Here is a 22891-nt window from a genome sequence, read left to right as displayed (position 1 = left end):
AGTAATAAAACATATTTGCAATATAAAAGAAACGTTATAAATTTATAATTTCATATATAAAAGATATATTTTCTGATAGAAATAGATAAAAATAAAAGAATGGAAATCTATTTTCTCTCTTATTGTATTTGTAAAGATCAAAATAAAAATAATATGATATATTATATCATAGATTATCGAAATGCTAAACAAAATATAAATTCACCTATTAATGACTCCATCAAAACGTCACGGAAAATCATTATTTCGATGAGTTATTGACTCGAAATTAAACGAAATTTATAGAAATTTTACCCGGGATTTCATATATGAAATTAACGCTCTCTGCTGAATAAGAACAATCACACGTGCAAATATTTGTAACGGTTCACTGAATTTCTCGCTGTCCCCACAGAAACTCTTCGTCCCAAACCATCGATGCCTCGCTATCGATCATGACGATAAAACTTGTGCAATCCACTCATGGACAAAATTATTCCCACTGCCTGTCTCTAAGTTCTTGTATAAACATATCGATCGAACGGCAAAAGTTTTGTCCATTTTCGATGAAGCGTATTACGTGATTCGTTTCTTTATAATTCGAGAATAAATGAAAAGATCCTATTAATCCTTCGATATTTAAGAAATATAACTTTATAAAATGGAATATTTTTATTTCCAATTTCGAAATTATCTTTGTTTCTTAACATATTGTGATTTCTCTATATCATACGTATACAAAAGTTTCATCGTGAATATATTTAACCTAACCCACGAATGGCTATGAAAGGGAAATATCTATAATTCAGTATAAAACTGAAGTGAAAATGTAAAATAAATTAAGATTGAAAGAATTGAATTAGAAAAAAAAAACTGTATACAATTGGAATGAACTTGTAAAACTTCTATTTCGTTCGTTGCATCACTAACAATAATTTTTCAACGTCCATTCGCACTGTTTGACCACAATTAACATCGTTATCCATTTTTTTTTCTTCTTTTTTTACAATATTTTAACCCGAACGAAATGAAGAACAAAGTTTCTATTAAGAGATAAATAAAATCGTGTCGTTGAACATTTAAAACTTTCATTGCACGATGATATCACGTTCTTGTTGACAAGAAGGAAAAGATCAAACGAATAAAGTTCATCGATGCACCTATTAACATTTATCTTTTAACACGATTCATTGGTGCGAAAAATAGTTCGCTTATTTCTCTGACACAACATTTTATATTTTGCCTCCTACGTTCAGTTATAAAATAAAATATATTCAACGTTTGCCGTATCGATATAATATTTTTCCACTTAATATAATGAAAGAAACTTGTATATACATACATACTTAAACTAATAAGACAAGAATATAAGAAAGAAAAAATTTTTATAAAAAAAAATTCCCTCTCTTTACTCCTTAAAATCTTAACTTTAAAACCAAAAAATCTATTTTCGACATTCATCATTCCCGAATATTCCATCGTAATATAACCTATTCACGAAAAGTCGAAGTAGAGACTTTTATTCGTTCCTCGCAATATTCCACGATGACGCGTGAAATTGAAACGCGATGAAGTCACGCGTCATTTTCAGTTGCATTTAAGCGTTGTTCCACTTTCCTGTTCGTTGTCGTTCATTTAGATTTATAGAAGTGCATTGGCTTCGATGAACTCTTTAAACTGTTCGCGCGTCTCCTCTCCCAGAGAGGAGGAGGGGAGGATCCTTCGAGGGAGGGAAGACTCAAAACAGAATAATAGAAAACACAATATCGACGCGATTCCGTTCCGTTTCGTTCCGTTCCGTTCCGTTCCGTTTTCGTTTCGTTCCGTTTCGTCGATGATAAGAAACGACACTTGTTTAAACTATCGAGCAACGGGGTAATGAGAATTTAGCCGTCCGAAGACGCGAGGGAGAAATACAGAGTGGCCGTGTTTGGTTTAGCGAACTGCTTTGATCTAAATAGGGACGAAGTTGGAAAGTAGCTCGCTTTAACCTCATCCTTTCTGGTAAATATTAATTTATGGAAAACTGAAGCCTGGGATGGAAAACAAAAGACGCTTGGTGTCTCGTTAAAATTTATTTCGAGACAATTCTCTTCTCTCTCTCTCTTTCTTTCTCTCCAATCTCTGAGCTTAATTTTCGATTTTATTTTTTCTTTTTTCTTTTCTTTTTTTATATCTAGAGGAATAAATAAAGAAGCTTCTATCGTTTAATAATCGAAAGAATATTGTTCTTGAAAGGAGGAAATATCGTTGAAGAAACTCGAAGAAGATTGATAAGTAATTTAATCTAATCGTATCTGATGCTCATAAAATAGAGTCAATATCAGAATTAAAAGATTCTTCTTCGTTTCGAAATGATAACATTGCACTTTGTGTATTGAAATATAAATAATGCGTAGTATGTAAAAATATGGAAGAAAATCGAAATATTCGTATATCGATCGTATAAATATTAAGATCGGAAACAGGTAAATTAGATTAGTGACAGATAAATTAGCGTAGATAGACATGATCAATTTATCAGGAGATTCAGTATATATTTCGATAAATTGTCGGACAGTCCCGGGTAGGATATATATATATATATATATATATTGTGAAATTGCTTTGACACATTTCCTACCGTTTGCCTGAAGCTTGTGTGCGAACGAGAATCGATAAATTAACCGGTAGATAATGCACACAACCGGATGGAACGTGTACATGCTTGTACGTCGTTCGTAAACTCCATTCGTTGCTTTCGGCTAATAACTCGTCTAATTGATTAATTTTAATTTGGCACTTTGGTAATTTCGTATACCAGCTTTTTCTCTCGCATTTTTTCTTGCGTACAAATTTTTTATGTACACACAATTTTTATGCGTTAATTTGTAGCGTCGAATCGCGATCAAGTATCGAATTAAATACAAATACTTCTTTTCCAACGAAGAATTAATTATTTTCTAAAATAAAATCAAAAATCCTACGAAACGAAAGTTTGGAAATATGGAATATAACGTTTATGATGAAAAATATTTTCCTCCTTAAATTTTTCCTTTCGAGCTTCAACGGTATTATACAATATTTCTAACAAACTTCAACGTCGCATACTTGCATGCAGTTAATTAGAATTTGCACGGTGACGCGGCGTGCAAAAAAGATAAATCATGGAATTTCAAACGGTTGACAGGCCGCGTTGAAAACTTCTTATGAAAGGCACACCGCGACGTTATTAATTCACCAAAGACAAATTACTCGTGTCTCGAGGAAGAGACGGGACCTCTGTTAAGTTTGCTGTCGGCGCGTTTGTATCACGATACAACGAACAGTTTGCAGCTAGGTTATAACAAGACTTATAATTACCTGAATGCCACGCTTCGCTACACATCATTGCTATACATACGTCGCGCACAATAGTCGATTAAATATTATCGGTAAACGTATACCGTTAACGAACGCGTTATTGAACACACACCTATGTATATGATGAATACGTTCGAACGAATACACAAGTTAGAAATGATGGATCGAGGGAGAAGAAATTTGATTCGAGTATACATTCTTTCTTGAAAAATAATCTTAAGGTAGATTTAATCCTCTCTTGAAAAATTAATCCCAAAGATTAATTTCTACTTGAAATGTAATTCAAATTTGAAAATTAAATTAAAATTATTTTTCCTTCTTGGAAAAATAAAAAAATAACTTTAAAATTTAGATTATTAATTTAGAATATCGTAATCCTTTTTTTTTCTTTTTTTGATAAAATTCTTAATCAATCAAAAATTTCGTACGAAATATACAAAGATTAAGCGAGGTTAAAAAATTATTATTATACAATTTATTTGCGAATTATCTATCTTGTAATATACTTCTGATCAGGATTTTTAAATCTATCTTTTACAACATTCCTATTTCTCACAATTAATAAATTAATTCTAAAACAATCTCAACCAATAGAATCCACTTTCCCTTGGATCCGCGAGCTAAGCTTCTTTCACTCATAAAAAATGTAAAAAAAAAAAAATCGCACGAAGAACAAAACCGTAATAAAAGAAAGAAATTCTCCATCCACAGAGAGGTGGGAACTTTATGCAAATTCTCATAAACCAGTCCACCTTGCTTTTAACGAATTCAATCCGAAAGATATCGTCACAGATTTTCGCTGACACCCGGTACATTACCAAGAGATAAGGAAAAATTCACGCTGCCCTTCATCTCTTTTCCAGTATTTCCGTCCAACCGTCTAAATTATACGGCACAACTGGCGAATATCGTTCTACACAGTGTTGATATATTCGTGGAACACTTTAGCAGGATTAAAGCAAATGTTGATGTACAAAAATTGTTGAAAGTTATTTATTAAATTATAAGCAATTTAAATTATCATATGGATGGAGTAACGCGAAACTGGAACGAGACGACGAACTTTAAATAAATTCAAATTGCTCGTAATTTAATAAATAAGCTTCCACAAAAATTTTTGTATACCAACTGTTTTGTTTCAATCCTCCAAAGAATATATATGTTAATATTAGCAGAAAAACTTCTTTCTGTCCAATGATGGTAATATAATAGAGTGAAACAATTTTTATTAAATTTAAATTGTTTGTAACTTAATAAATAACTCTTCATAAATAAAATCTTCTGCTTAACTCCAAAGAATATATTAACACTCTGTACACCATCAACAGAGAAACCAGCTGCTTTCTGCCCAATGATGATCATATAATATAAAGGTGAGACAATTTTTATTAAATTGTTTGCAACTTAATAAATAAGTCTTATAAATAAAATCTTCACTGAAATTAATATATTCTTTTGTTTGTTTCAATTTCTAGAATTGAGACCTCCAAAGAATATATTAACACCTTGTATATACCAGAGAAACTCGTCTGAAAAATTAGCTGCTTTCTGCTCAATGATGATCATATAACAAAGTGAGACAATTTTTATTAAATTTAAATTATTTATAACTTAATAAATAATTCTTCATAATAAAATCCTCACCAAAATTTATATATAAATTTATATACTCTTTTGTTTGTTTCAATCTCTAGAATCGAGACCTGCAAAGAATATATTAACACCCTGTACATCACCAGCAGAGAAACCAGCTGCTTTCTACCCAATGATGATCATATAACAAAGGTGAGATAATTTTTATTAAATTGTTTGCAACTTAATAAATAAGCTTTATAAATAAAATCTTCACTGAAATTTATATATTTTGTTTATTTCAACCTTTAGAATCGAGAATATATTAACACCTTGTATATACCAGAAAAACTCATTTGAAAAACTAGCTTTTCTTCCAATGATGATCATATAACAAAGTGAGACAATTTTTATTAAATTTAAATTGTTCGTAACTTAATAAATAACTCTTCATGATAAAATTCCTCATGAAATTTATATATATTCTTTTGTTTCTCTAGAATCGACACTTCCAAAGAATATATTAAGATTCTATATACCATCAGCAGAGAAACCAGCTGCTTTCTACCCAATGATGATCATATAACAAAGGTGAGACAATTTTTATTAAATTTAAATTATTTATAACTTAATAAATAACTCTTCATAATAAAATTTATATATAAATTTATACTCTTTTGTTTATTTCAATCCCTAGAATCGAGATCTCCAAAGAATATATTAACACCCTGTACACCACCAGCAGAGAAACTCATGTGAGAAACCGGCTGCTTTCTGCCCAATTATTTTCGTATCTCTGCCAGCCATGACCACCATCCGTCCGTATCCCCGTGGCCACGGCCCTTGCGGCTGTCGTGGACCGCACGTGTCCCCTGTATCCATCCTTTAACCGCCTTTCACCTGGATATCACATTCAGGAAATGAAAATACCATAATGGCCGCTGAAATGCAACCTCGGAAAATTTCTACGGTTATACGTGCCTCGTATCTGTACCCTGATGCTCTCCCTGAAACACTCGGACTGCGAAAGAAAATTGAAAAGTCTGTGAGCTCGTCTGATACGTAACGGGTGAGACGAGCGATTCGAAATTGCAATTGGATGGCGGATTTCTTTTAGCCTTCTAAAGAGGCGAATTTACGAATTCTTTCGTCAATTTTATTTCGTGCTTAAAAATCATTGGAGATGAGGCGGATTAATAAATCGGTTCAATTTTCTTGAAATTTTGGACAACGATTTAAGATTTAACGATGTTTGTATGGAATACAATCGAGACATCAGAGAGTTAAAATAAATTTATAGTAATGTAATTTTCTCGAATTGTAATCCGCTTTTGTAATATTTAAACAGCACTTGTATCTGTGTTAATAAAATAAGAAAATGAGTATCGTGAAAATTTTATTTTACCAGGAAAATGGCATCAAATCCGAGAGAATCACCTGAACACTTAGAAGAGAAAATATTTCAAGAATTGATTCGAAGAATCGACAATCTAGAGAAAATGGAAGCAAATGGAATTTGGCATTCGAAGAGATTTCGCGTCAGAAACGGAGGACAATGGTTTGCGAATGTATTGCGCGGTTTGGAAGAGAAGAGAAAATCCATGAAAATTGAATTTTAAAATTCATGATTAAGAGAAAAAACTTTGTTTGTGAAGAGATAGTACCTCGTGGATTTATATAAAATATATTCTTAAAAGAAAAATCTTATTCACCATAATCAAAGAAAAATAAAAAAGATTGCATTTCTATATCCAAAATATTATCCGACTTCACATTCTACATACTTCAAATACCGATTTTCTTTAACTCACAGGTACACGCAAAATTATTCATCAATTTCCCAATAAACGAGTATAAATTCTCAAAAAGCGAGAACAAAAATGTCGAGCAAAATTTTCTTCCTTTTTTTTTTTTTCTCGCGCGGCTATCAATCCTAATACCGAATCCAATAACACGCCTGTACAAGAACCAACTTCCCAACAAAGCCGCGCATTCACCCCTTCATCCCCCCTCATATTTGCGTAAAATATAGATTCAGGAGGGTATCATCTTGACGGGAAAAACAGAAATGTATTCAATGCATACGGAAGTGTGATATAACCGAGAAGAACGGAACACGTAGGTGGCAATAATAGGCGAGGATTCGTATTATCGACTGCGGTCCCGATAATCGATTCACGAGGAAGAATCGCGCCCTCCCCTTTATCGAGGACGCCCGAGTTCTTCCCGCAACGCGCGCCACCTCCTCCCCCCTCCCTCCCTCCATTCCTCCATTTCTCTTCATGCATCGCAATGTGTCGCGCACCGCACTGCATTACGCAATATGTCACAGTCGGGTCGCACGGGTCAACACGTCGAAGGAACACAGTTTCCAAGTTTCCAAACCGTTCGAACTTACCGGAAACCGTGCGAATTGGACCCGCATGATGATATCTTCGTCCTCTGAATAATAATTAGATCCTCTGTATACTACCTTGCGCTCAATCTAATCTTCTCTACGAAGTGTTCGATTCGATACACTTCGTATTCGAATCGATACGCAGGTATATTCCATGTATAAAATTTTTTCATGGATAAAAAAATTTATGGATCGATCCGAATATTCCTGAATTCGGAAATAATTAAGCTGATTCGATAGATTTGCTATATCGTTAGTTCGTTTTCATCTCGTTTCAAAGAGGGAATTATAGAAAATATTTGTATCCTTAGAGTTTCCAAACTCTTTTTTCAATCAAGTTCTACATTTTATTTTATTGTCAAATTTTTGGATTATATTAATTAGTACACGAAGATGTATAATAAATAAAATTGTATACTCGCTGTGAAAACTCGTTATGACACCTTTCTTGCAATAAATATTAAGTGTAATTAATAAGAAAGAAAATTTAACTTAACTTTACTCAAAGTTTTCGCAAAAGATTGAAGATTTTGTTACTCTTCCCTCGAATCTTTCAATTATCAAAATCACGAATACAATTTGTACGATAAGATCGAAATCCTTTAATTGTCTGTTTTAACTAATAACAAGAAAGAGAAGAAAAAAAGAAAGATTCTTGATTGTGGAAAGGAATTCTTTCGAAAGTTCAGAGATAAATTTACAATCACAATTAACAGCAGTAAAACTTTTATATTCACAGTTCTTCGAAAGTTAGAAATAAATCCACGGATAAATGAACGATCCAATGAAAAAATTAACTTCTTTGAAAATGTTAAAAGCATTTGCACCGTCGAATTTACGGGCAAATTCTTTTAAAGTTACCAAACAACAGGATATGTAAGAACAAAACCAATGTAAAGGTCTAAGAATTTTTTAAAAAATTAATAAAAATAAATGAAAAAAAAAACAATACATCTCGAAGAATAGATCTCTTAATTTTCATTTCATAATTTTATTTCAATTTTTCCCATTAATGTTTAATTTACTTTTCAAGAAGTTATATCAAATTGATTTGTAGATTAATTTTTACTTTTGTAAAATATATGATTTATTATAAAATATATCGCATCGTATAAATAGAGTCATGAATTTGAAAAAGAAATTAAAAAAATATATAATTAATATTGCTGCTTAAAATTGCGCAAATAAGTGACAAGATATTGATTAATCAAATAATTTCTGACTAAAATGATGTATAATTTACGATTGAGAAGAAAATATGCAAGCTTTCCTAGAAAACATGTTTCGTGTGAAATAAATCTTATTAACAATAATTCAATGATCCGAAATGATGAAATGTATAACAAGCAAGCAAGAAAAATAATCAATGTCTATTCTAGTAAATTGTTTTTGTAAAATAATTTTAAAAAAACCATTCTACGTATGTATAGTAATTTTTCGAGATGCATTCTAAATTTAGAATTTTGGATAAATATTATATTTTAAAATATCAATATATAAATAAATATTAAATAAAATATAATAAATATAAATTTAATTATTTATTATTATAAATTAAAAAAATGTAATTATTTATTTTAAATTTCAATATTTTCTTTTATTTTTTCAATTATAAAATTTAAATGAATCCTTTCTTGCTATAAAAACACATAAGTTGAAATATCAAGAATTAAATTTCATGGATAAAAATGTTCGTGGATTTCTTAAAAACCAATCCTGATCTTGAGATAAAAACATTATATACTAAATCTCAAAATGTTTGCACATTTATCTTTTCTACGGATAACATCAAATTATGAACTATAATTTTCCCTCATGCAACCCTTAAACAAATTATCGAAGCTGTTTTTTTTGATATTGATTTTATCTAAACAACTCTGACTAAAAATATTATCCTTTTGACTAAAAATATTATCTTTTAACCGATATAACCGATTATTTTCATCAATCGAGACTGAATTTTTTTTTTAATTTTTTAGAGACATGTCCAGTTTGTGGAAATGATCGTTTAAGAATCATTCGAGATATGTGACAAGATAGAAATAAAATTTCATGATTAAAATAAGCTAAATATTTCTCATTATAGAAATAGAGATAAACGAATAGGGATGACGAACAATGGAATAATCTTTGTTCTACTTATAAAAACTCTCATTATCTCAATAATATTATTTTACTTTGTCTGAACATTTTAATAATAATAAATATAATAAAATATTATTTATTTTTGAAAAAAAAATTAATAAAAATAAATAGAAAAATTGAAGAATAAAGAATTTTCAAAAAATCAAATAATTTTTTTTATGATTATAATTTGTTTAAATATATCAAAATATTTTAATAAAATATGAATATATATTTTAGATTTTCATATCTCTTTTATATTATTCTTTATTTATATTATATTGTTTTAAACGTACAATCGTACAAAGCCTACCTAATCGTTGATTAAAAATTCACTTCGTCCAGTTCGCGTGAAAGCCTTAGGGTAATCTCCAAGGTAGACGTATCATTGTGCCACTTGGCCGATGAGGCGTTAGGATCAACCGGATGTGGCGTCTCAAGGTGGAGCCGATAACTGGAAAATTGTGACTGACTTTAAGCTCTGGCAGATTTACGGAATCGTAAAATTGTCAAAGAAATTCCAGTTTGATTGAAAGTCAGGGCAACGAAAGTTTGTAGAGAATTGCCTGATAAATTATTGGGATTGTCTCTTACTTTAGGCTACGAACGTCGATGGCCTCGGTTTCCACAGACAGCTCAATTTTCTCGCGCTTTTCATTCGGCATCTTCACAAACACAGACAACCATTCGCATGATGCAGTTCCTGGTGTTTTAAAGCCCATCTAATTTAACAGGAAAATATAAATTACTATATAATTACTGTTTATTTTAGTAAAAATTATTCATTAATTATTTTGATTATTTTAGCTATTGATTAAGATATTATATATATATATTGATTAAATATTAAGATATTTTCAATTTTATTTTAAGGATTATTTTTTAATATAATTGAGAAATAGAAAAATATATATATCACAAAAATATATTTATATTATATATATTATATATTATATATTAATTATAACCTCTTAATATTTTAATATTTTAATTATATACTTAATTATTAAATTAATTTTACCGAAATTATTTTTTAATATTATTTTTAATAATTTTTTCTGTATGCAAAGTTTATGAAAATTACTTAATTACAAATAATATAGAATAATGATTAATTTTAGGAAAATCACTGAAAGCAAAATTATATTAGAAATTATTTATGTAATTCGATAAATAAGCAATCATCGTAAAATACGAATAAAAATTAAAAAAAAATTATAAATATTCTATTAAAAAAAACTATAATAAAAATAAATTATAAAAAAATATCATCATACAAAATACGAATTTTATTTTAGATTATAACATGATGAATAAACATGATAATAAAACAATAAAATAAATAAAAATTTTCTTATAAAAAACAACATAAAGCACAAATTAATAAAAATTTCATTATCAGAATTAACAAAAAAGAATTAATTTTAATTAAACTAACTTTAGTTCTTGCAAATGTGAATATAATATATATTTTTGATACAAACTATTTTTTATAATAAATATATCATAGTAAAAATTAAAATGAATTATATTTTCCAATTAAAAAATTTATACAATGAATATGAGCAAAGTTCAAAAATTATTCAATGTCATAAATATCAATACAATACTAACTCCCAAAAAGACATCTTCCGCTGTCACTGCTTGTTTAAATTTCATTTCGTATTCCGGTACTTTCCTTGGATCATAGGTTTCAAAATTTTGAGAGGCGATTGCTTCTGATGAATGCCAAATATTATCAGAATTCATTTCCAACGGTGCATGTGGACCCGAATGTTCTTGAGACATTCCATTCTGTACTTTGATGTCGCCAGGCCCTTAAAAACATTCGTGTACATTTATGTACACGATATAGTATATAAAACTTACTTAAAATATACTTTTTCTTCCATTTATTTTTTCTTTTTTTTTTTTTTTTTCAGTAATATATAATATATAATATTTTATCAAATCTTTATATATTGAAAAATTTTATCAAATCTTATATATTGAATTTAATATAATAATTTTCTTTATAGAAGTTATGAATGCAATGAATTTTATCGATTACATATAATATTGATTAGACTTTTTATAAATTTTTTATTTATATCAAATAATTTTATATCATTTTACGAATTTATAATTTTGAATAAATAAAATTAAATTTTCAAAGAAAAATACACAAATTATTATTTTATTAATGTTATCAACTTTAAATATTAAATATTTTCGATCTTTGTAATACGATTTTTCTACAATGAAATATAATTATTATATTAATTTTATTATGAAATTTTTTATCTATGCTCAAATTGCACATTATTATCCAATATTATTATTATAAAAATAAAAGCATTATGTCTTTTACAACAAAAATATATATATATATATATCAAATAAATAAATATATATATATCGAAAAAACTTTCTAATACTAATCTTTTAACTTACCAAGTTTTCGAGCACCAGCCTGTGGTAAATCATCTTCAGAATCTGAACTATCTTTTGTAGGATTAATTAATTCTTGCAATGCTTTTAATTCTTGATAACTGAAACAACCATCCATTTTTTAACTTTTATATTATAAATTCACATTGACATTAAACACAAGCAACTGAACATACTAAATGCATGAATCAACAGAAGTGGTTGTCAAAGTAACACATTTCAAATATTGTATCTATAAAAATGATAATATAATAGTAATAATACAAAAAATAATTGAATATTTATATATAATAGAATATATGTAAGTTAAAATAATAGAATTAAATTTTTAATATGAATAATAAACAAAAAAATGACTTAAAATTAAAATAACGCGCGAAAAAACGAAGAATTAAGCATTCAATTTGACAAATAGATACCTTGCAGGTTTACCAACCACAAAATAAAAATCTTTTCTACGTTTATCAACATGGCTGACACTACGGATGAAAAATTATCAAAAAAGTGAGTAAAGTAATAATACAGAAAATTAATAACAGAAAATTAATTTTTCAAAAAATATTTATAAGCATATATTTATAAAAAGTTCATCTATATTTTATCTATAATTTTAACATAACCAATATAAAGCAACAATCAATGCCATATTCTAGTTAACCACGTTGTTATATGAATAATTATATATTGATCCTTTTTTTAAGCGTTAATTATTATTTTACATATTTATAAATAAATAGCTTTATTGTATGTATTATAATATTCAATATTAAAATAGTAACCATAATTTCTTTTAATTATGCTGTATTATAACATAACCAAAACTTTTGTTGACGTAATACTGCCGGTATTTTATAAAACAAAACCAATAAAATTACGTCAAATATCAGTATGTTATTTTCACACAAAGTGCGTACATTTTTAAATTTATAATTCCTATAAAAAATAAAATCTATATTTCGAATGTTTTAAATTCGGTTACAGTGAATTAAAAAGACGTTTAAAAGCAGAACAAAAATTGAAGGAAAAAGCAGAAAAAGAAGCAAAAGCATTTGCTGAAAAACCAATAAAAGATAAAGCCAAAACTCAAGACAAAAAGGAAATTAAGGAAGAAGAAATTAGTCCAAATGTAAATATATTATAATATATTTATATATAATATATGTATATATTGTATTATACGTAATATATATATGTTTTTAAAATATTTTTTAATTAATTAAATATTTTAATGTATATAATATAAATTTATTACTACATTCACATTAAATATTACATAACATTTTTTAGGAATATATTAAACTTAGAACACAAGCAATCAATCATCTTAAAAATACAAATGATATTCCATACCCACATAAATTTCATGTATCAATTTCATTGGAAAATTTTATTGAAAAATTTAATAACAATTTGAAACCTGGAGAAATATTAAACAATGAAGTACATAGTATAGCTGGACGTGTACATGCAATAAGAGAATCAGGTGCTAAACTTATTTTTTTTGACCTTAGAGGAGAAGGTGTTAAAATTCAAGTAATGGCAAATGCAAGGCACTATAAAAATGAGGAAAAATTTACTCCTGATATTTCTAAGATAAGAAGAGGTGATATTATTGGTGTAATTGGAAATCCTGGAAAAACTAAAAAGGGTGAATTTTCTATTATGCCACATAGTATTATTCTTTTGAGTCCTTGTTTACATATGTTGCCAAATCTTTATTTTGGATTAAAAGATAAGGTATAAAAAAATTAAAAAATTCTATTCTGAAATGTATATCACTTTAAACTAGATAATAATAATTTATCATTTAGGAAACAAGATTTCGTCAACGTTATTTAGATCTTATATTAAATGATAAAGTAAGAAAAACTTTCCATATACGTGCAAAAATAATCGCATATGTTCGCAAATTTCTTGACGAACTTGGATTTTTAGAAGTTGAAACACCAATGATGAATATAATTCCGGGTGGTGCAACAGCTAAGCCTTTTATTACACACCATAATGAATTAAATATGGATTTATATATGCGCATTGCTCCAGAATTATATCTTAAAGTAAAAAATATTTTTTATATAGTCATAATTATATTTATATGTTATTGAATTAAAATATTTAATTATCTGCTTGTAGATGTTGGTAGTAGGAGGATTAGATAGAGTATATGAAATTGGTAGACAATTTAGAAATGAAGGTATAGATCTAACACATAATCCAGAATTCACAACTTGTGAATTTTATATGGCTTATGCAGATTATAATGACTTAATGTCTATTACGGAAGATATGGTATCAGGAATGATAAAATCTATTCATGGTAGTTATAAAATAACATATCATCCAGATGGACCGGAAGGTGAAGCAGTAGAAATTGATTTTACTCCACCATTTAAACGACTTTCAATGATAAAAACATTAGAAGAAGTTTTAAAAATTAAATTACCTCCAGCAGACAAATTAAATAATCCTGAAACAAATCAAATACTTAGCGATCTTTGTACTAAATATGAGATTGAGTGTCCTTCACCAAGAACAACAGCTAGATTGTTAGATAAAGTAATATTTTAATAGATGTTAAAATATTATTAATATAGTTATACATTTATATCATTCAACAAATTGTTAACAGCTTGTTGGAGAATTTATAGAAGAAACTTGTATCAATCCTACATTTATTTTGGATCATCCTCAAATTATGTCTCCATTGGCAAAATGGCATCGTTCTGAACAGGGCTTAACAGAACGATTTGAATTATTTATTATGAAGAAAGAAGTTTGTAATGCATATACAGAATTGAATGATCCAATAGTACAAAGAGAAAGGTAATAATATTACTTGAATAAAAATCTCTTATAAATTATAATAAATTATAATAATAATTATATATAATAATTATAATAATAAATTATACAATTTTTTAAATTTCTAATAATATCAGTATATATTTATCTGATCAAAATATATAGATTCGAGGAACAAGCAAAAGATAAAGCAGCTGGAGATGAGGAAGCACAAGTCATTGATGAAACCTTCTGTACAGCATTAGAATATGGTTTACCACCAACTGCTGGTTGGGGAATGGGAATTGATCGTATTACTATGTTTCTCACAGATTCAAATAATATTAAGGTAAATTTTTAAATGACTATAAAAAATATATAAATAGAATATAATATAATAGAATAATATTCTTTTAGGAAGTACTACTATTCCCACAAATGAAACCAGATGACCCAAATAAAAATCAAGGAATATCTGAAGATGATAAAACATTAAATGATAAAGTAAATCATGTGGAAAAGTGAAGATTTAATATTATGATCTTATATTCTTTTGCAGTGTGCAAAGTAAAAAATAAACAAAGTATGCTTCCAAAAAATAATGATAATATTATTTTTATTCCATATTTTGTATGTATTACTTACTACCAAAATAGTACAAAACTATGAGAACACATGAGAAAAGTATTAACATATATTCACACATACACACAATCTTAATATTTCTACTATAATAATATCGCTTTAATATTTAATTTTAATTATAAATTAAATTTGTATTATAAAAAACAAATCATATTTATTTAAATATATATTTACATTAAAACTTTGGAGCAAGCAAGCACTGAACAGTAATGTGTACTTGCAATTTGCTGGCAGCTTCATTATATTGTCAAATATTTAAGTAATAAATAAATACAATTTTCATAATAGCGCAATAATCATTTACAAAAAAACCACAAAGGAAGACTTATTAATTCTTATTATCTTAAATCTAACTTACTATTAATAAAAATTATAGATTTTTAAATGTATATTAGTTAAAGTTGCCAGAGAAACGTTGAATTATTAATTTAAAATTGATATGTTTCCTGGACATTTAAATTGTGGCAGCTTTGAATAGTTCATGATATTTTATCATAGTAAAAAGTGTTACAAAACATGCTTAACTTCTCTTCTTGTTAACATTAGCAAAATATAAAGTCCATTTTTATCAGCTTTCTTCTTCTTTAACATATTTTGTAACAGAATTATAATGAGCACCTAATTCATACATATGCCGATGATAAGTTAATATCATTTTCTTTTCATTATTATAATTATCACCAATAACATATGGTGCACCTGATGCCTGAATAACTTCTATTGGACATTTTAATACATGTGAAAGGACTTGTAACTATTTAAAAAAAAAATAACTTAATACAATAATTTTTAAATATAAATATTTATCAGAAAATTATAAATATTTTGTTTTTATTTTAACTTACTTCAATAGCTCCACCCCATGCACTTGTATCTGCCACATCATCACAATATTTTTCATACTGTTCTGGTGAGAGAAAATCATCAGAATCTGGATTAGAAATAAATGGTAAAAATTCATTCATATTTTCTCTTAAATATATAGCAGTTTTTGATCTGAGTTCATGAAAATTTAATGGTGTCTCTCCTATAATTTTTAATTGATGTGCAACAGCATTATACAAACTGAAAAAATTAATATAGTAATCAAAAATATGAATAACATTGTATAATTATAAGTTAGTAAACTTACCAATGGCCATCACTTGGAATCTCATAAATCATTAGACCACGTTCACAAAGAATTTTTTTAATAGTTTGCAATTCTACATTCCTTTTTCCGAAAACATTTAATGCTTCTTGTTCTATGATTCTTTGATTACGTTCTCTTTCAGCATTTGCTTTTTTATCTCTCCTTTTTTGAGCTTTTGAAACTCTCTGTATTGGTTGTTCATATTGTTTATTATCTTTTGTGCTTTCGTTACTATTACTATTTTCTATATTTTCATTTTCCACATTATTGATATTAAGATGTGTGACTTTCCATATAGTTAATTCTTCTTCTTGTTTTTTATCTAAAGCTTCTTCTAAGCGATTGATTTCTTCAGTTACCTCTTTTTTCTTTTTCTTATCACCCTTACAAATTGACTTTTTTAGTATTTGTATTTGTGCTAAAATTTAAAATATAAAATACAAAAATTATAATTAAAATTTTTAGATAGTTAATATAATAAAATATTTTTTATAAAAAAATTTATATACACGCAATATTAAATTATAAATAATTTTACATTGAAGAACATATTATTAATAATTAATTAAAAATATTTCATAATTCAAAATTGTTTAATTTTATTACCTTGTAATTCTTTCCGTTCTTTTTTATGTCTTTGTGTTAATTCTTTTTCCGTTAATTCTAATTCTGCCATTCTTAATTTAGAGGTTATTTAAAAATTATATATTTATTTTAAGGTTAGGATATAAAGTACTGACATGATAAACTGATACCGATACATCATAGCATTTTCATGAATCAATTTCTACTTTCGATATGAAATTAGGTAAGTCTTAAATATCTTCTTTTTATTTTAACTAAATATTTAAAAATTATTGTATATTGAGTCCATTTATTTTTGAGAAAAAATTCAAAATTTGTTATTAAATAAAAAATTAATTAACTTAATTTATTTAATATATCTAATTTTTTCATTCGTAATTTTATAATTATTTTAAATATTAATTTAAATATATCGAATAGATTTTAATCTCTCATGTAATATCATAAAGTAATCTTCATTTTCATAGAAACATGATTAAGGAAGCTATTTATCTTTATATACTAATACCTTTATGTTTCAAACTATAAAAACAGGCTTTCAGTTAGTGATATGTTAGTCGTACTGTTACCGTGATAAAAGAAGGTTGTGTAATTGCTTCGATTGTTGATTTAATTATTGAACATTAAAAATGGCAACAGATGAAAATTCTTGGAGAACACAAAGTTTTCGACAAAGTGTAATTGCGAAAATGTAAGTTAATTTATGTCAAAAAATTATAAATGGTAAAATATTTCTTTATTTTAACATAATTAAAATAATCTACATTATAAAAAAATTAAAAATTATTTATAATATTTTATGTTTTTATAAAAATAGAAGAATAAATTTATATATATAAATAAATAAAAAATAAATATTTTTATATTTATTAAAAATATTTTATAGAGATGAAGCTGTACAAATGTCTGGGATGCCTACTGCAAAAAATAGTATTGAAATGGAAAATCATGTTTTCCAAAAAGCAAAAACTAAGGTTTGTGTTTTAAAATTATTAATTATAAATTAATTATTAAATCTAATAAATATAATATGTAAAAATTTTGAAGAATAAATATATTATTTATCTTTCAAATTAAAAATAAAATTATTATTTTTACTAATAATAAGTTCATTTATTTGCAGGAAGAATATCTAGGTTTTGTGGCTAGATTAATTCTACATGTCAGAGAATTAAGTAATATAAATATTTTAATTTATATAAAATAGTTAGTTTTACCATAAATTTAAATAATTGACTATTTATAATGTCATATATTTTTATGATAGATACTAAAAAAGGTACAGGAGGTACTGCATCAGGTACAGCTTGTTCTGGAAATCAAGGAATGCCTGATCCAATTGGAGCATTACAAACATTAGCACGTCAAGGAACTGGAAATAATCAAATGATGAATATGAGTGGACCAGGATCCAATCCTCAAGGAATAATTCCACAACCACCTACAAACACTGCTACTAATTGTAAGTATATTTTTTTTTGTGATGTTATGATAAAAGAAAAAAGAATGTTAAATAATAGCATCTATTATTGAAAAAAAAATTTTTTTTCAAAAATTTTTTTTTTAATAATTAAGAATATAGTTAATAAAATACATTTATATCTAAACCACTTTTCAATTATTCTGCAAGCTAGCTATAATTATTTATTTTTAAAAAAGTAAAATAATTATTTATTTTCATTATAATTCTATGCAAGTAATATAGCTATATAATAAAGTTATAGTTATGTCTAAATTTTTCTGATTGCAAATTGTAATAATTTATTAAATACAATAATCATTTTTTAAAAAAAGAAAAAATCAAAATACATTATATTGCATTATATAAAATAATTTTCATTCTAATTTAACTAAATTATTGAAACACCTTATATATTTCTCGACATATATATAGTATTCAATGCATAAAACATATAAATATGAAATCTTTCAAGTGATAAAAACTGTATAAGATATGTATGTCTTTAGAAAGCTTTACTATAGTCAATTGTAACTAAAACTTTTACTTCTAACACAAATTATTCTGATGATTATATAAGTATATTATGTAAATATATTATATAAATATTAATTAGAACAAAAAAAGAAAAAGAAAGAAAACTTAAATAATATATTTTTTTTATTAATAGAAATTTAATAGGAACTTAACCTAATCATTATCATTATAAAAATTTATTAAATTAACTCTTTAAAAAGAAACAAAAAATGTCTAAATTAACTAATATGTATTACTCACAATATGAAAGTTCTATAGAAAGTGAAGCTGCTTATGATTCTGATAATTCAAATACACATGAAATTTTAACAAAATCACCATCTCATGCTCAATTTTATAAATACATTGAACGTAGAAATGATGAAGAATTATTACATGAATCTTGGAAATTTACAATACGTGAACAAATAAATCTTGCAACAGAGATTAAAGAGCAATGTGGTATGGAAGTTAATTTAACAGATAATCAAGTATGTTATATTTATAAACCTGGTATAGATGAAACTCATATACCAGGCATCAAATTTAAAATAACATTTGTTTATATTAAACTATTGCGTAAATGGTACATTAGTTTAGGGCACAGTCGCCTTCCAGATGTAATAACACTTGAGAATAAAGTAAAAAGAGGTACTTATAATCCTACTACGCCAAATATTCTTAAAATGATACGTAAAATAAAAAATTCATTGGAAATTTTTGTACAAAGATTAGAATATATATATAAAATGATTGAAAATATAAAAGAAATTCACAAAGATACAGAGTTTGAAGTAAATAAATCTTTGACCAATATCAAAATAATGCTAAAAGAAAATGCTTGGCCAAAATTCATAGAAAAAACAAGCCTACAAGATATTATTATTCTAGAAATAGTATTAGATATTAATTTTAAAACTGATAATCTTTCATATGAATATATATATAAAAATAATGTATTAACACAACAAAAAGAAATATGTATAACTAAATTAGAAAAAAAGCTAAAAATATTTTTTGATTTCCCTTTAATGGAAGCGTTTAAATTGTTTATGGATGAAAATTTTTCTTTTGATGAAAAATCACTATCTTAATCGTGTAATACATTTCATTTAAAATATATCATATACATACAAATATATTATATTTTTTTATTAAATTTATATTTAAGTTTGCAATTGTTTTATATTTTAATTTAATAAGATTGTTAAATATTTTATTGAATTGTAATCTTTTTATTCTCCTATGTTATAATTTAAATATACAAACTATTATAAATGAAGACATTATATATTAAAATAAATATATATATTGAAAAATATATTTAAAAAATTAAGAAATAATAGTATCATTTTATTCATTAAATTAATTATTTTATTATGTCATTATATTTTTATTCAAATGATCTTTTTCATATATTTCTACTGTAAATCTTACTAAAATATAAAAGTATAATAATATGATAAAATAATTATATAACTATTTTTTTATATTATCAATTGTTTTAGTATTACAAAGTTTAAATCAACGTCCTGGACAACCTATAACCATGCAGAGTATGCAAAATAAAATACCAGGTATGGGTATGATGCCTGCTCAAACAAGTGGTCCAATGAATCACATGGGTCCAATTCAAACTATGCAAACTAATTCAATGTTAACACAAATGAATTCAATGGGTCAAGGAAATATGTCTCAACAAATGAATCAAATGGTTCCCAATCAAATGACACAAATCAATTCAGGACAAATGCAGCAGAATATGCAAGTACGTATTTATTAAAAAGAATATAAATCTTTTTTTTATATGTATATAATAAATATAAATGAAATTATATATTTTAGACTCAAATGCAAAGTCAACTATCTAATCAAATAAATAATCAAATTACTGGATCTATAAGTGGAATCCAAACAAATTTGCCACAACAAATGAATCAGATTGCTCCAGGACAATTAGGTCCTGGTCAAATGCAACAGCAGTTAAGTCACATGCAAAGAAAGGTATATAAATAATAAGATAATATATATATATAATATATACATATAATGTATATATAATATATATAATATATAAATTTCATTATAAATATTTTTATATATTTTTATTTTTAGCAAGGTGAAATGATAAATGCTGGTTTTCCTGGGCCTCGAAATGTTACACCAACTCAATTTTTAGGTCAAAGTCCATCACCATCTGCTCCAAGTCCTGCTGGTTTAGGTGCACCATCAAGGTATATTTTTTTAAATGTTTAAATATCAAATAAATGTTCAAATTTGAAAATTAAAGTTATACAATAAATTTTATAGTAATCAAATGGTAGCATCACCAGCATTAGTTCCTTCACCTAGTCCACAACATGCTATGATGGCAGGACCACAACGATCTGTAGGTATGTACATGTTAAATTAGTTTTTATAGATTTTTATAGATTAGTTTTTACAAATTATTTATTCTAAAACGCATCTAAAATAAAAATATAAAATTTATATTAAATTAGGTATGGCACCATCTCCTAGCAGTTCCTTGAACACTCCTGGAGGTGTGGGAGCTACCCCAAGTCCACAACAAGAAGATCAAGCTTACAGAGACAAAGTTAAACAATTAAGTAAATATGTAGAACCTCTACGAAGAATGATTGCTAAAATGGGAAATGAAGGAAGTAAATAATTTTACTAATATTATTAATATTAACTATTAATATTAATCTCAATCATTTCTATGTAGATAATCATTATTTGATTTCTTTATTTAACAGATGTTGATAAATTAAGCAAAATGAAGAAACTTTTAGAAATTCTATCGAATCCTAGTAAACGAATGCCTTTAGATACATTATTAAAATGTGAAGTAGTCCTCGAAAAAGTAGATTTTAAAAGAAGTGATGCTAGTGTTGGGCCTCCAGTTACAACGTTAAAAGAACATCATTTCTTCAGTCCACTTTTAGAAGCAGTAAGCACACATCTTCAGAGTCCAGTGGTAAATCATACATTACAACGTACTTTTGGTCCCTGTTTAGAAGCTTTATTTGGTCCAGAAATAAAGTAAGTGATATTAATTTGATATATAATTTGTGATTGATCGTATTGCAAGCATAATCTCATAAAACTTTATTTTTACAATTAGAAATTTACCACAACCACTAAAAAAACAAAAAATAGAAGAATCTCCTAGTGAAATACCAGATGTATTACAAGGAGAAATAGCTCGATTAGATCAACGATTTAAGGTACATATAATCAATTTTTCTTTGCAATTTAAAACTTTGTAATATGTATTTAAACATACATATATATAGGTCAGTTTGGATCCAGCACAACAAACTGGATCAAAATGCATTCAATTGATATGTTGGTTGGATGATCGTCATCTTCCATGTGTTCCACCTGTCTCAGTGACAGTTCCTGCTGATTATCCATTGACGCCTCCCCGTTGTGTAATGGCACCTCATGAATATGCCACAACATTTCTTTGCGCAGTTCAGAAAGCTCTAAATGCACGTATAACAAAACTTCCTCGACGTTTTTCTGTATCTCAATTATTAGATACTTGGGAAATGAGTGTGAGACAAGCTAGTGCACCTTCACAAATTCCTATTACTGCTAGTACTGTATTAATGGGTTTATAATATAACTCTGCATATATTAAAGTATTTAAAAAATATTTTATAAATATAAAGTAATTATAAACTATGTTTTTATTTAATTTTACCCTATTTATTATTTTTTGAAACTTTGATTTGAATCAATTTTAATATTGATTAATTGAATATAATTTTAAATCAATATATAACTTAAATTAATATTAATATATATTTTTTATTAATATATTACATGCATATTTTTAATTTTAATATTATATCCTTTAATCACTTCTTAGAAAATTTAATCTTAAAGTATTTAAATAATCAGATTTTATATACAGAAT

At 26.2% G+C, this 22891-nt stretch overlaps 4 protein-coding genes and 1 long non-coding RNA gene across 9 annotated transcripts; 3 read left to right on the top strand and 2 right to left on the bottom strand.

Annotated features, from left to right (window-relative positions):
• The first annotated feature begins 1815 nt into the window (after nucleotides 1–1815).
• LOC122712306 lies at nucleotides 1816–6740 on the top strand. 2 transcript variants are annotated; one of them, XR_006346311.1, is made up of 7 exons: nucleotides 1816–1983; nucleotides 4797–4895; nucleotides 5016–5106; nucleotides 5206–5291; nucleotides 5394–5484; nucleotides 5591–6197; nucleotides 6302–6740. It is a non-coding gene; the product is annotated as an uncharacterized LOC122712306 (long non-coding RNA). The 2 variants fall into 2 exon arrangements; XR_006346310.1 differs by lacking the exon at nucleotides 6302–6740 and having other exon boundaries at nucleotides 5591–6269.
• Nucleotides 6741–9739: 2999 nt separating this feature from the next.
• LOC122712236 (dynein axonemal assembly factor 6) lies at nucleotides 9740–11984 on the bottom strand. Its single transcript, XM_043931707.1, has 4 exons — nucleotides 11849–11984; nucleotides 11030–11232; nucleotides 10010–10137; nucleotides 9740–9869 (listed from the first exon to the last, which is right to left on the bottom strand). Exons 1-4 carry the CDS (start codon nucleotides 11961–11963, stop codon nucleotides 9740–9742), a joined length of 576 nt encoding a protein of 191 aa, XP_043787642.1. The 5' UTR covers nucleotides 11964–11984.
• Nucleotides 11985–12590: 606 nt separating this feature from the next.
• On the top strand, nucleotides 12591–15225 carry LOC122712233 (lysine--tRNA ligase). Of its 2 annotated transcripts, XM_043931702.1 has the most exons (8): nucleotides 12591–12751; nucleotides 12827–12971; nucleotides 13133–13582; nucleotides 13657–13902; nucleotides 13979–14401; nucleotides 14475–14668; nucleotides 14813–14975; nucleotides 15044–15225. In XM_043931702.1, exons 1-8 carry the CDS (start codon nucleotides 12642–12644, stop codon nucleotides 15149–15151), a joined length of 1839 nt encoding a protein of 612 aa, XP_043787637.1. In that variant the 5' UTR covers nucleotides 12591–12641; the 3' UTR covers nucleotides 15152–15225. The 2 variants fall into 2 exon arrangements, with proteins under 2 accessions (XP_043787637.1, XP_043787638.1); XM_043931703.1 differs by lacking the exons at nucleotides 12591–12751; nucleotides 12827–12971 and having other exon boundaries at nucleotides 13149–13285; nucleotides 13357–13582.
• A 485-nt stretch (nucleotides 15226–15710) lies between these two features.
• Nucleotides 15711–17178, bottom strand: LOC122712235 (deubiquitinase OTUD6B). Of its 2 annotated transcripts, none has more exons than XM_043931704.1 (4): nucleotides 17010–17171; nucleotides 16404–16821; nucleotides 16117–16336; nucleotides 15711–16025 (listed from the first exon to the last, which is right to left on the bottom strand). In XM_043931704.1, exons 1-4 carry the CDS (start codon nucleotides 17077–17079, stop codon nucleotides 15840–15842), a joined length of 894 nt encoding a protein of 297 aa, XP_043787639.1. In that variant the 5' UTR covers nucleotides 17080–17171; the 3' UTR covers nucleotides 15711–15839. The 2 variants fall into 2 exon arrangements, with proteins under 2 accessions (XP_043787639.1, XP_043787640.1); XM_043931705.1 differs by having other exon boundaries at nucleotides 15918–16044; nucleotides 17010–17178.
• Nucleotides 17096–22653, top strand: LOC122712232 (mediator of RNA polymerase II transcription subunit 15). Of its 2 annotated transcripts, XM_043931701.1 has the most exons (13): nucleotides 17096–17211; nucleotides 17523–17679; nucleotides 17875–17962; nucleotides 18112–18163; nucleotides 18256–18450; nucleotides 20472–20731; nucleotides 20809–20967; nucleotides 21079–21197; nucleotides 21274–21356; nucleotides 21465–21626; nucleotides 21723–22008; nucleotides 22091–22193; nucleotides 22263–22653. In XM_043931701.1, the coding sequence occupies exons 2-13, from the start codon at nucleotides 17618–17620 to the stop codon at nucleotides 22590–22592; spliced, it is 1899 nt and encodes a 632-aa protein (XP_043787636.1). In that variant the 5' UTR covers nucleotides 17096–17211; nucleotides 17523–17617; the 3' UTR covers nucleotides 22593–22653. The 2 variants fall into 2 exon arrangements, with proteins under 2 accessions (XP_043787636.1, XP_043787635.1); XM_043931700.1 differs by lacking the exons at nucleotides 17096–17211; nucleotides 17523–17679; nucleotides 17875–17962; nucleotides 18112–18163; nucleotides 18256–18450 and adding an exon at nucleotides 19089–19614.
• Nucleotides 22654–22891: the final 238 nt, after the last annotated feature.

Source organism: Apis laboriosa, unplaced genomic scaffold (assembly GCF_014066325.1).
Source record: "Apis laboriosa isolate Shangri-la unplaced genomic scaffold, ASM1406632v1 scaffold1_cov151, whole genome shotgun sequence".
NCBI lineage: Eukaryota > Metazoa > Arthropoda > Insecta > Hymenoptera > Apidae > Apis > Apis laboriosa.
The sequence above is the reverse complement of the archived record's forward strand: the minus strand, read 5'-3'. Positions and strand labels throughout refer to the sequence as shown.

Coding starts and splice junctions, on each gene's coding strand:
- LOC122712235 (XM_043931704.1), bottom strand. CDS start 17,079: ATGGCAGAATTAGAATTAACGGAAAAAGAATTAACACAAAGACATAAA. Junction 16,337..16,403: donor ATTCCAAGTGATGGCCATTG/GTAAGTTTACTA, acceptor TAATTTTTTCAG/TTTGTATAATGCTGTTGCAC. Junction 16,026..16,116: donor CATGGGGTGGAGCTATTGAA/GTAAGTTAAAAT, acceptor TTTTTTAAATAG/TTACAAGTCCTTTCACATGT.
- LOC122712236 (XM_043931707.1), bottom strand. CDS start 11,963: ATGGATGGTTGTTTCAGTTATCAAGAATTAAAAGCATTGCAAGAATTA. Junction 11,233..11,848: donor GGCTGGTGCTCGAAAACTTG/GTAAGTTAAAAG, acceptor AATGTTTTTAAG/GGCCTGGCGACATCAAAGTA. Junction 9,870..10,009: donor ATCGACGTTCGTAGCCTAAA/GTAAGAGACAAT, acceptor ACAATTTTCCAG/TTATCGGCTCCACCTTGAGA.
- LOC122712232 (XM_043931700.1), top strand. CDS start 19,194: ATGTCTAAATTAACTAATATGTATTACTCACAATATGAAAGTTCTATA. Junction 21,198..21,273: donor GGTTTAGGTGCACCATCAAG/GTATATTTTTTT, acceptor TAAATTTTATAG/TAATCAAATGGTAGCATCAC. Junction 21,627..21,722: donor TAAAATGGGAAATGAAGGAA/GTAAATAATTTT, acceptor TTTATTTAACAG/ATGTTGATAAATTAAGCAAA.
- LOC122712233 (XM_043931702.1), top strand. CDS start 12,642: ATGCTGTATTATAACATAACCAAAACTTTTGTTGACGTAATACTGCCG. Junction 12,972..13,132: donor AAGAAGAAATTAGTCCAAAT/GTAAATATATTA, acceptor AACATTTTTTAG/GAATATATTAAACTTAGAAC. Junction 14,402..14,474: donor CAGCTAGATTGTTAGATAAA/GTAATATTTTAA, acceptor AATTGTTAACAG/CTTGTTGGAGAATTTATAGA.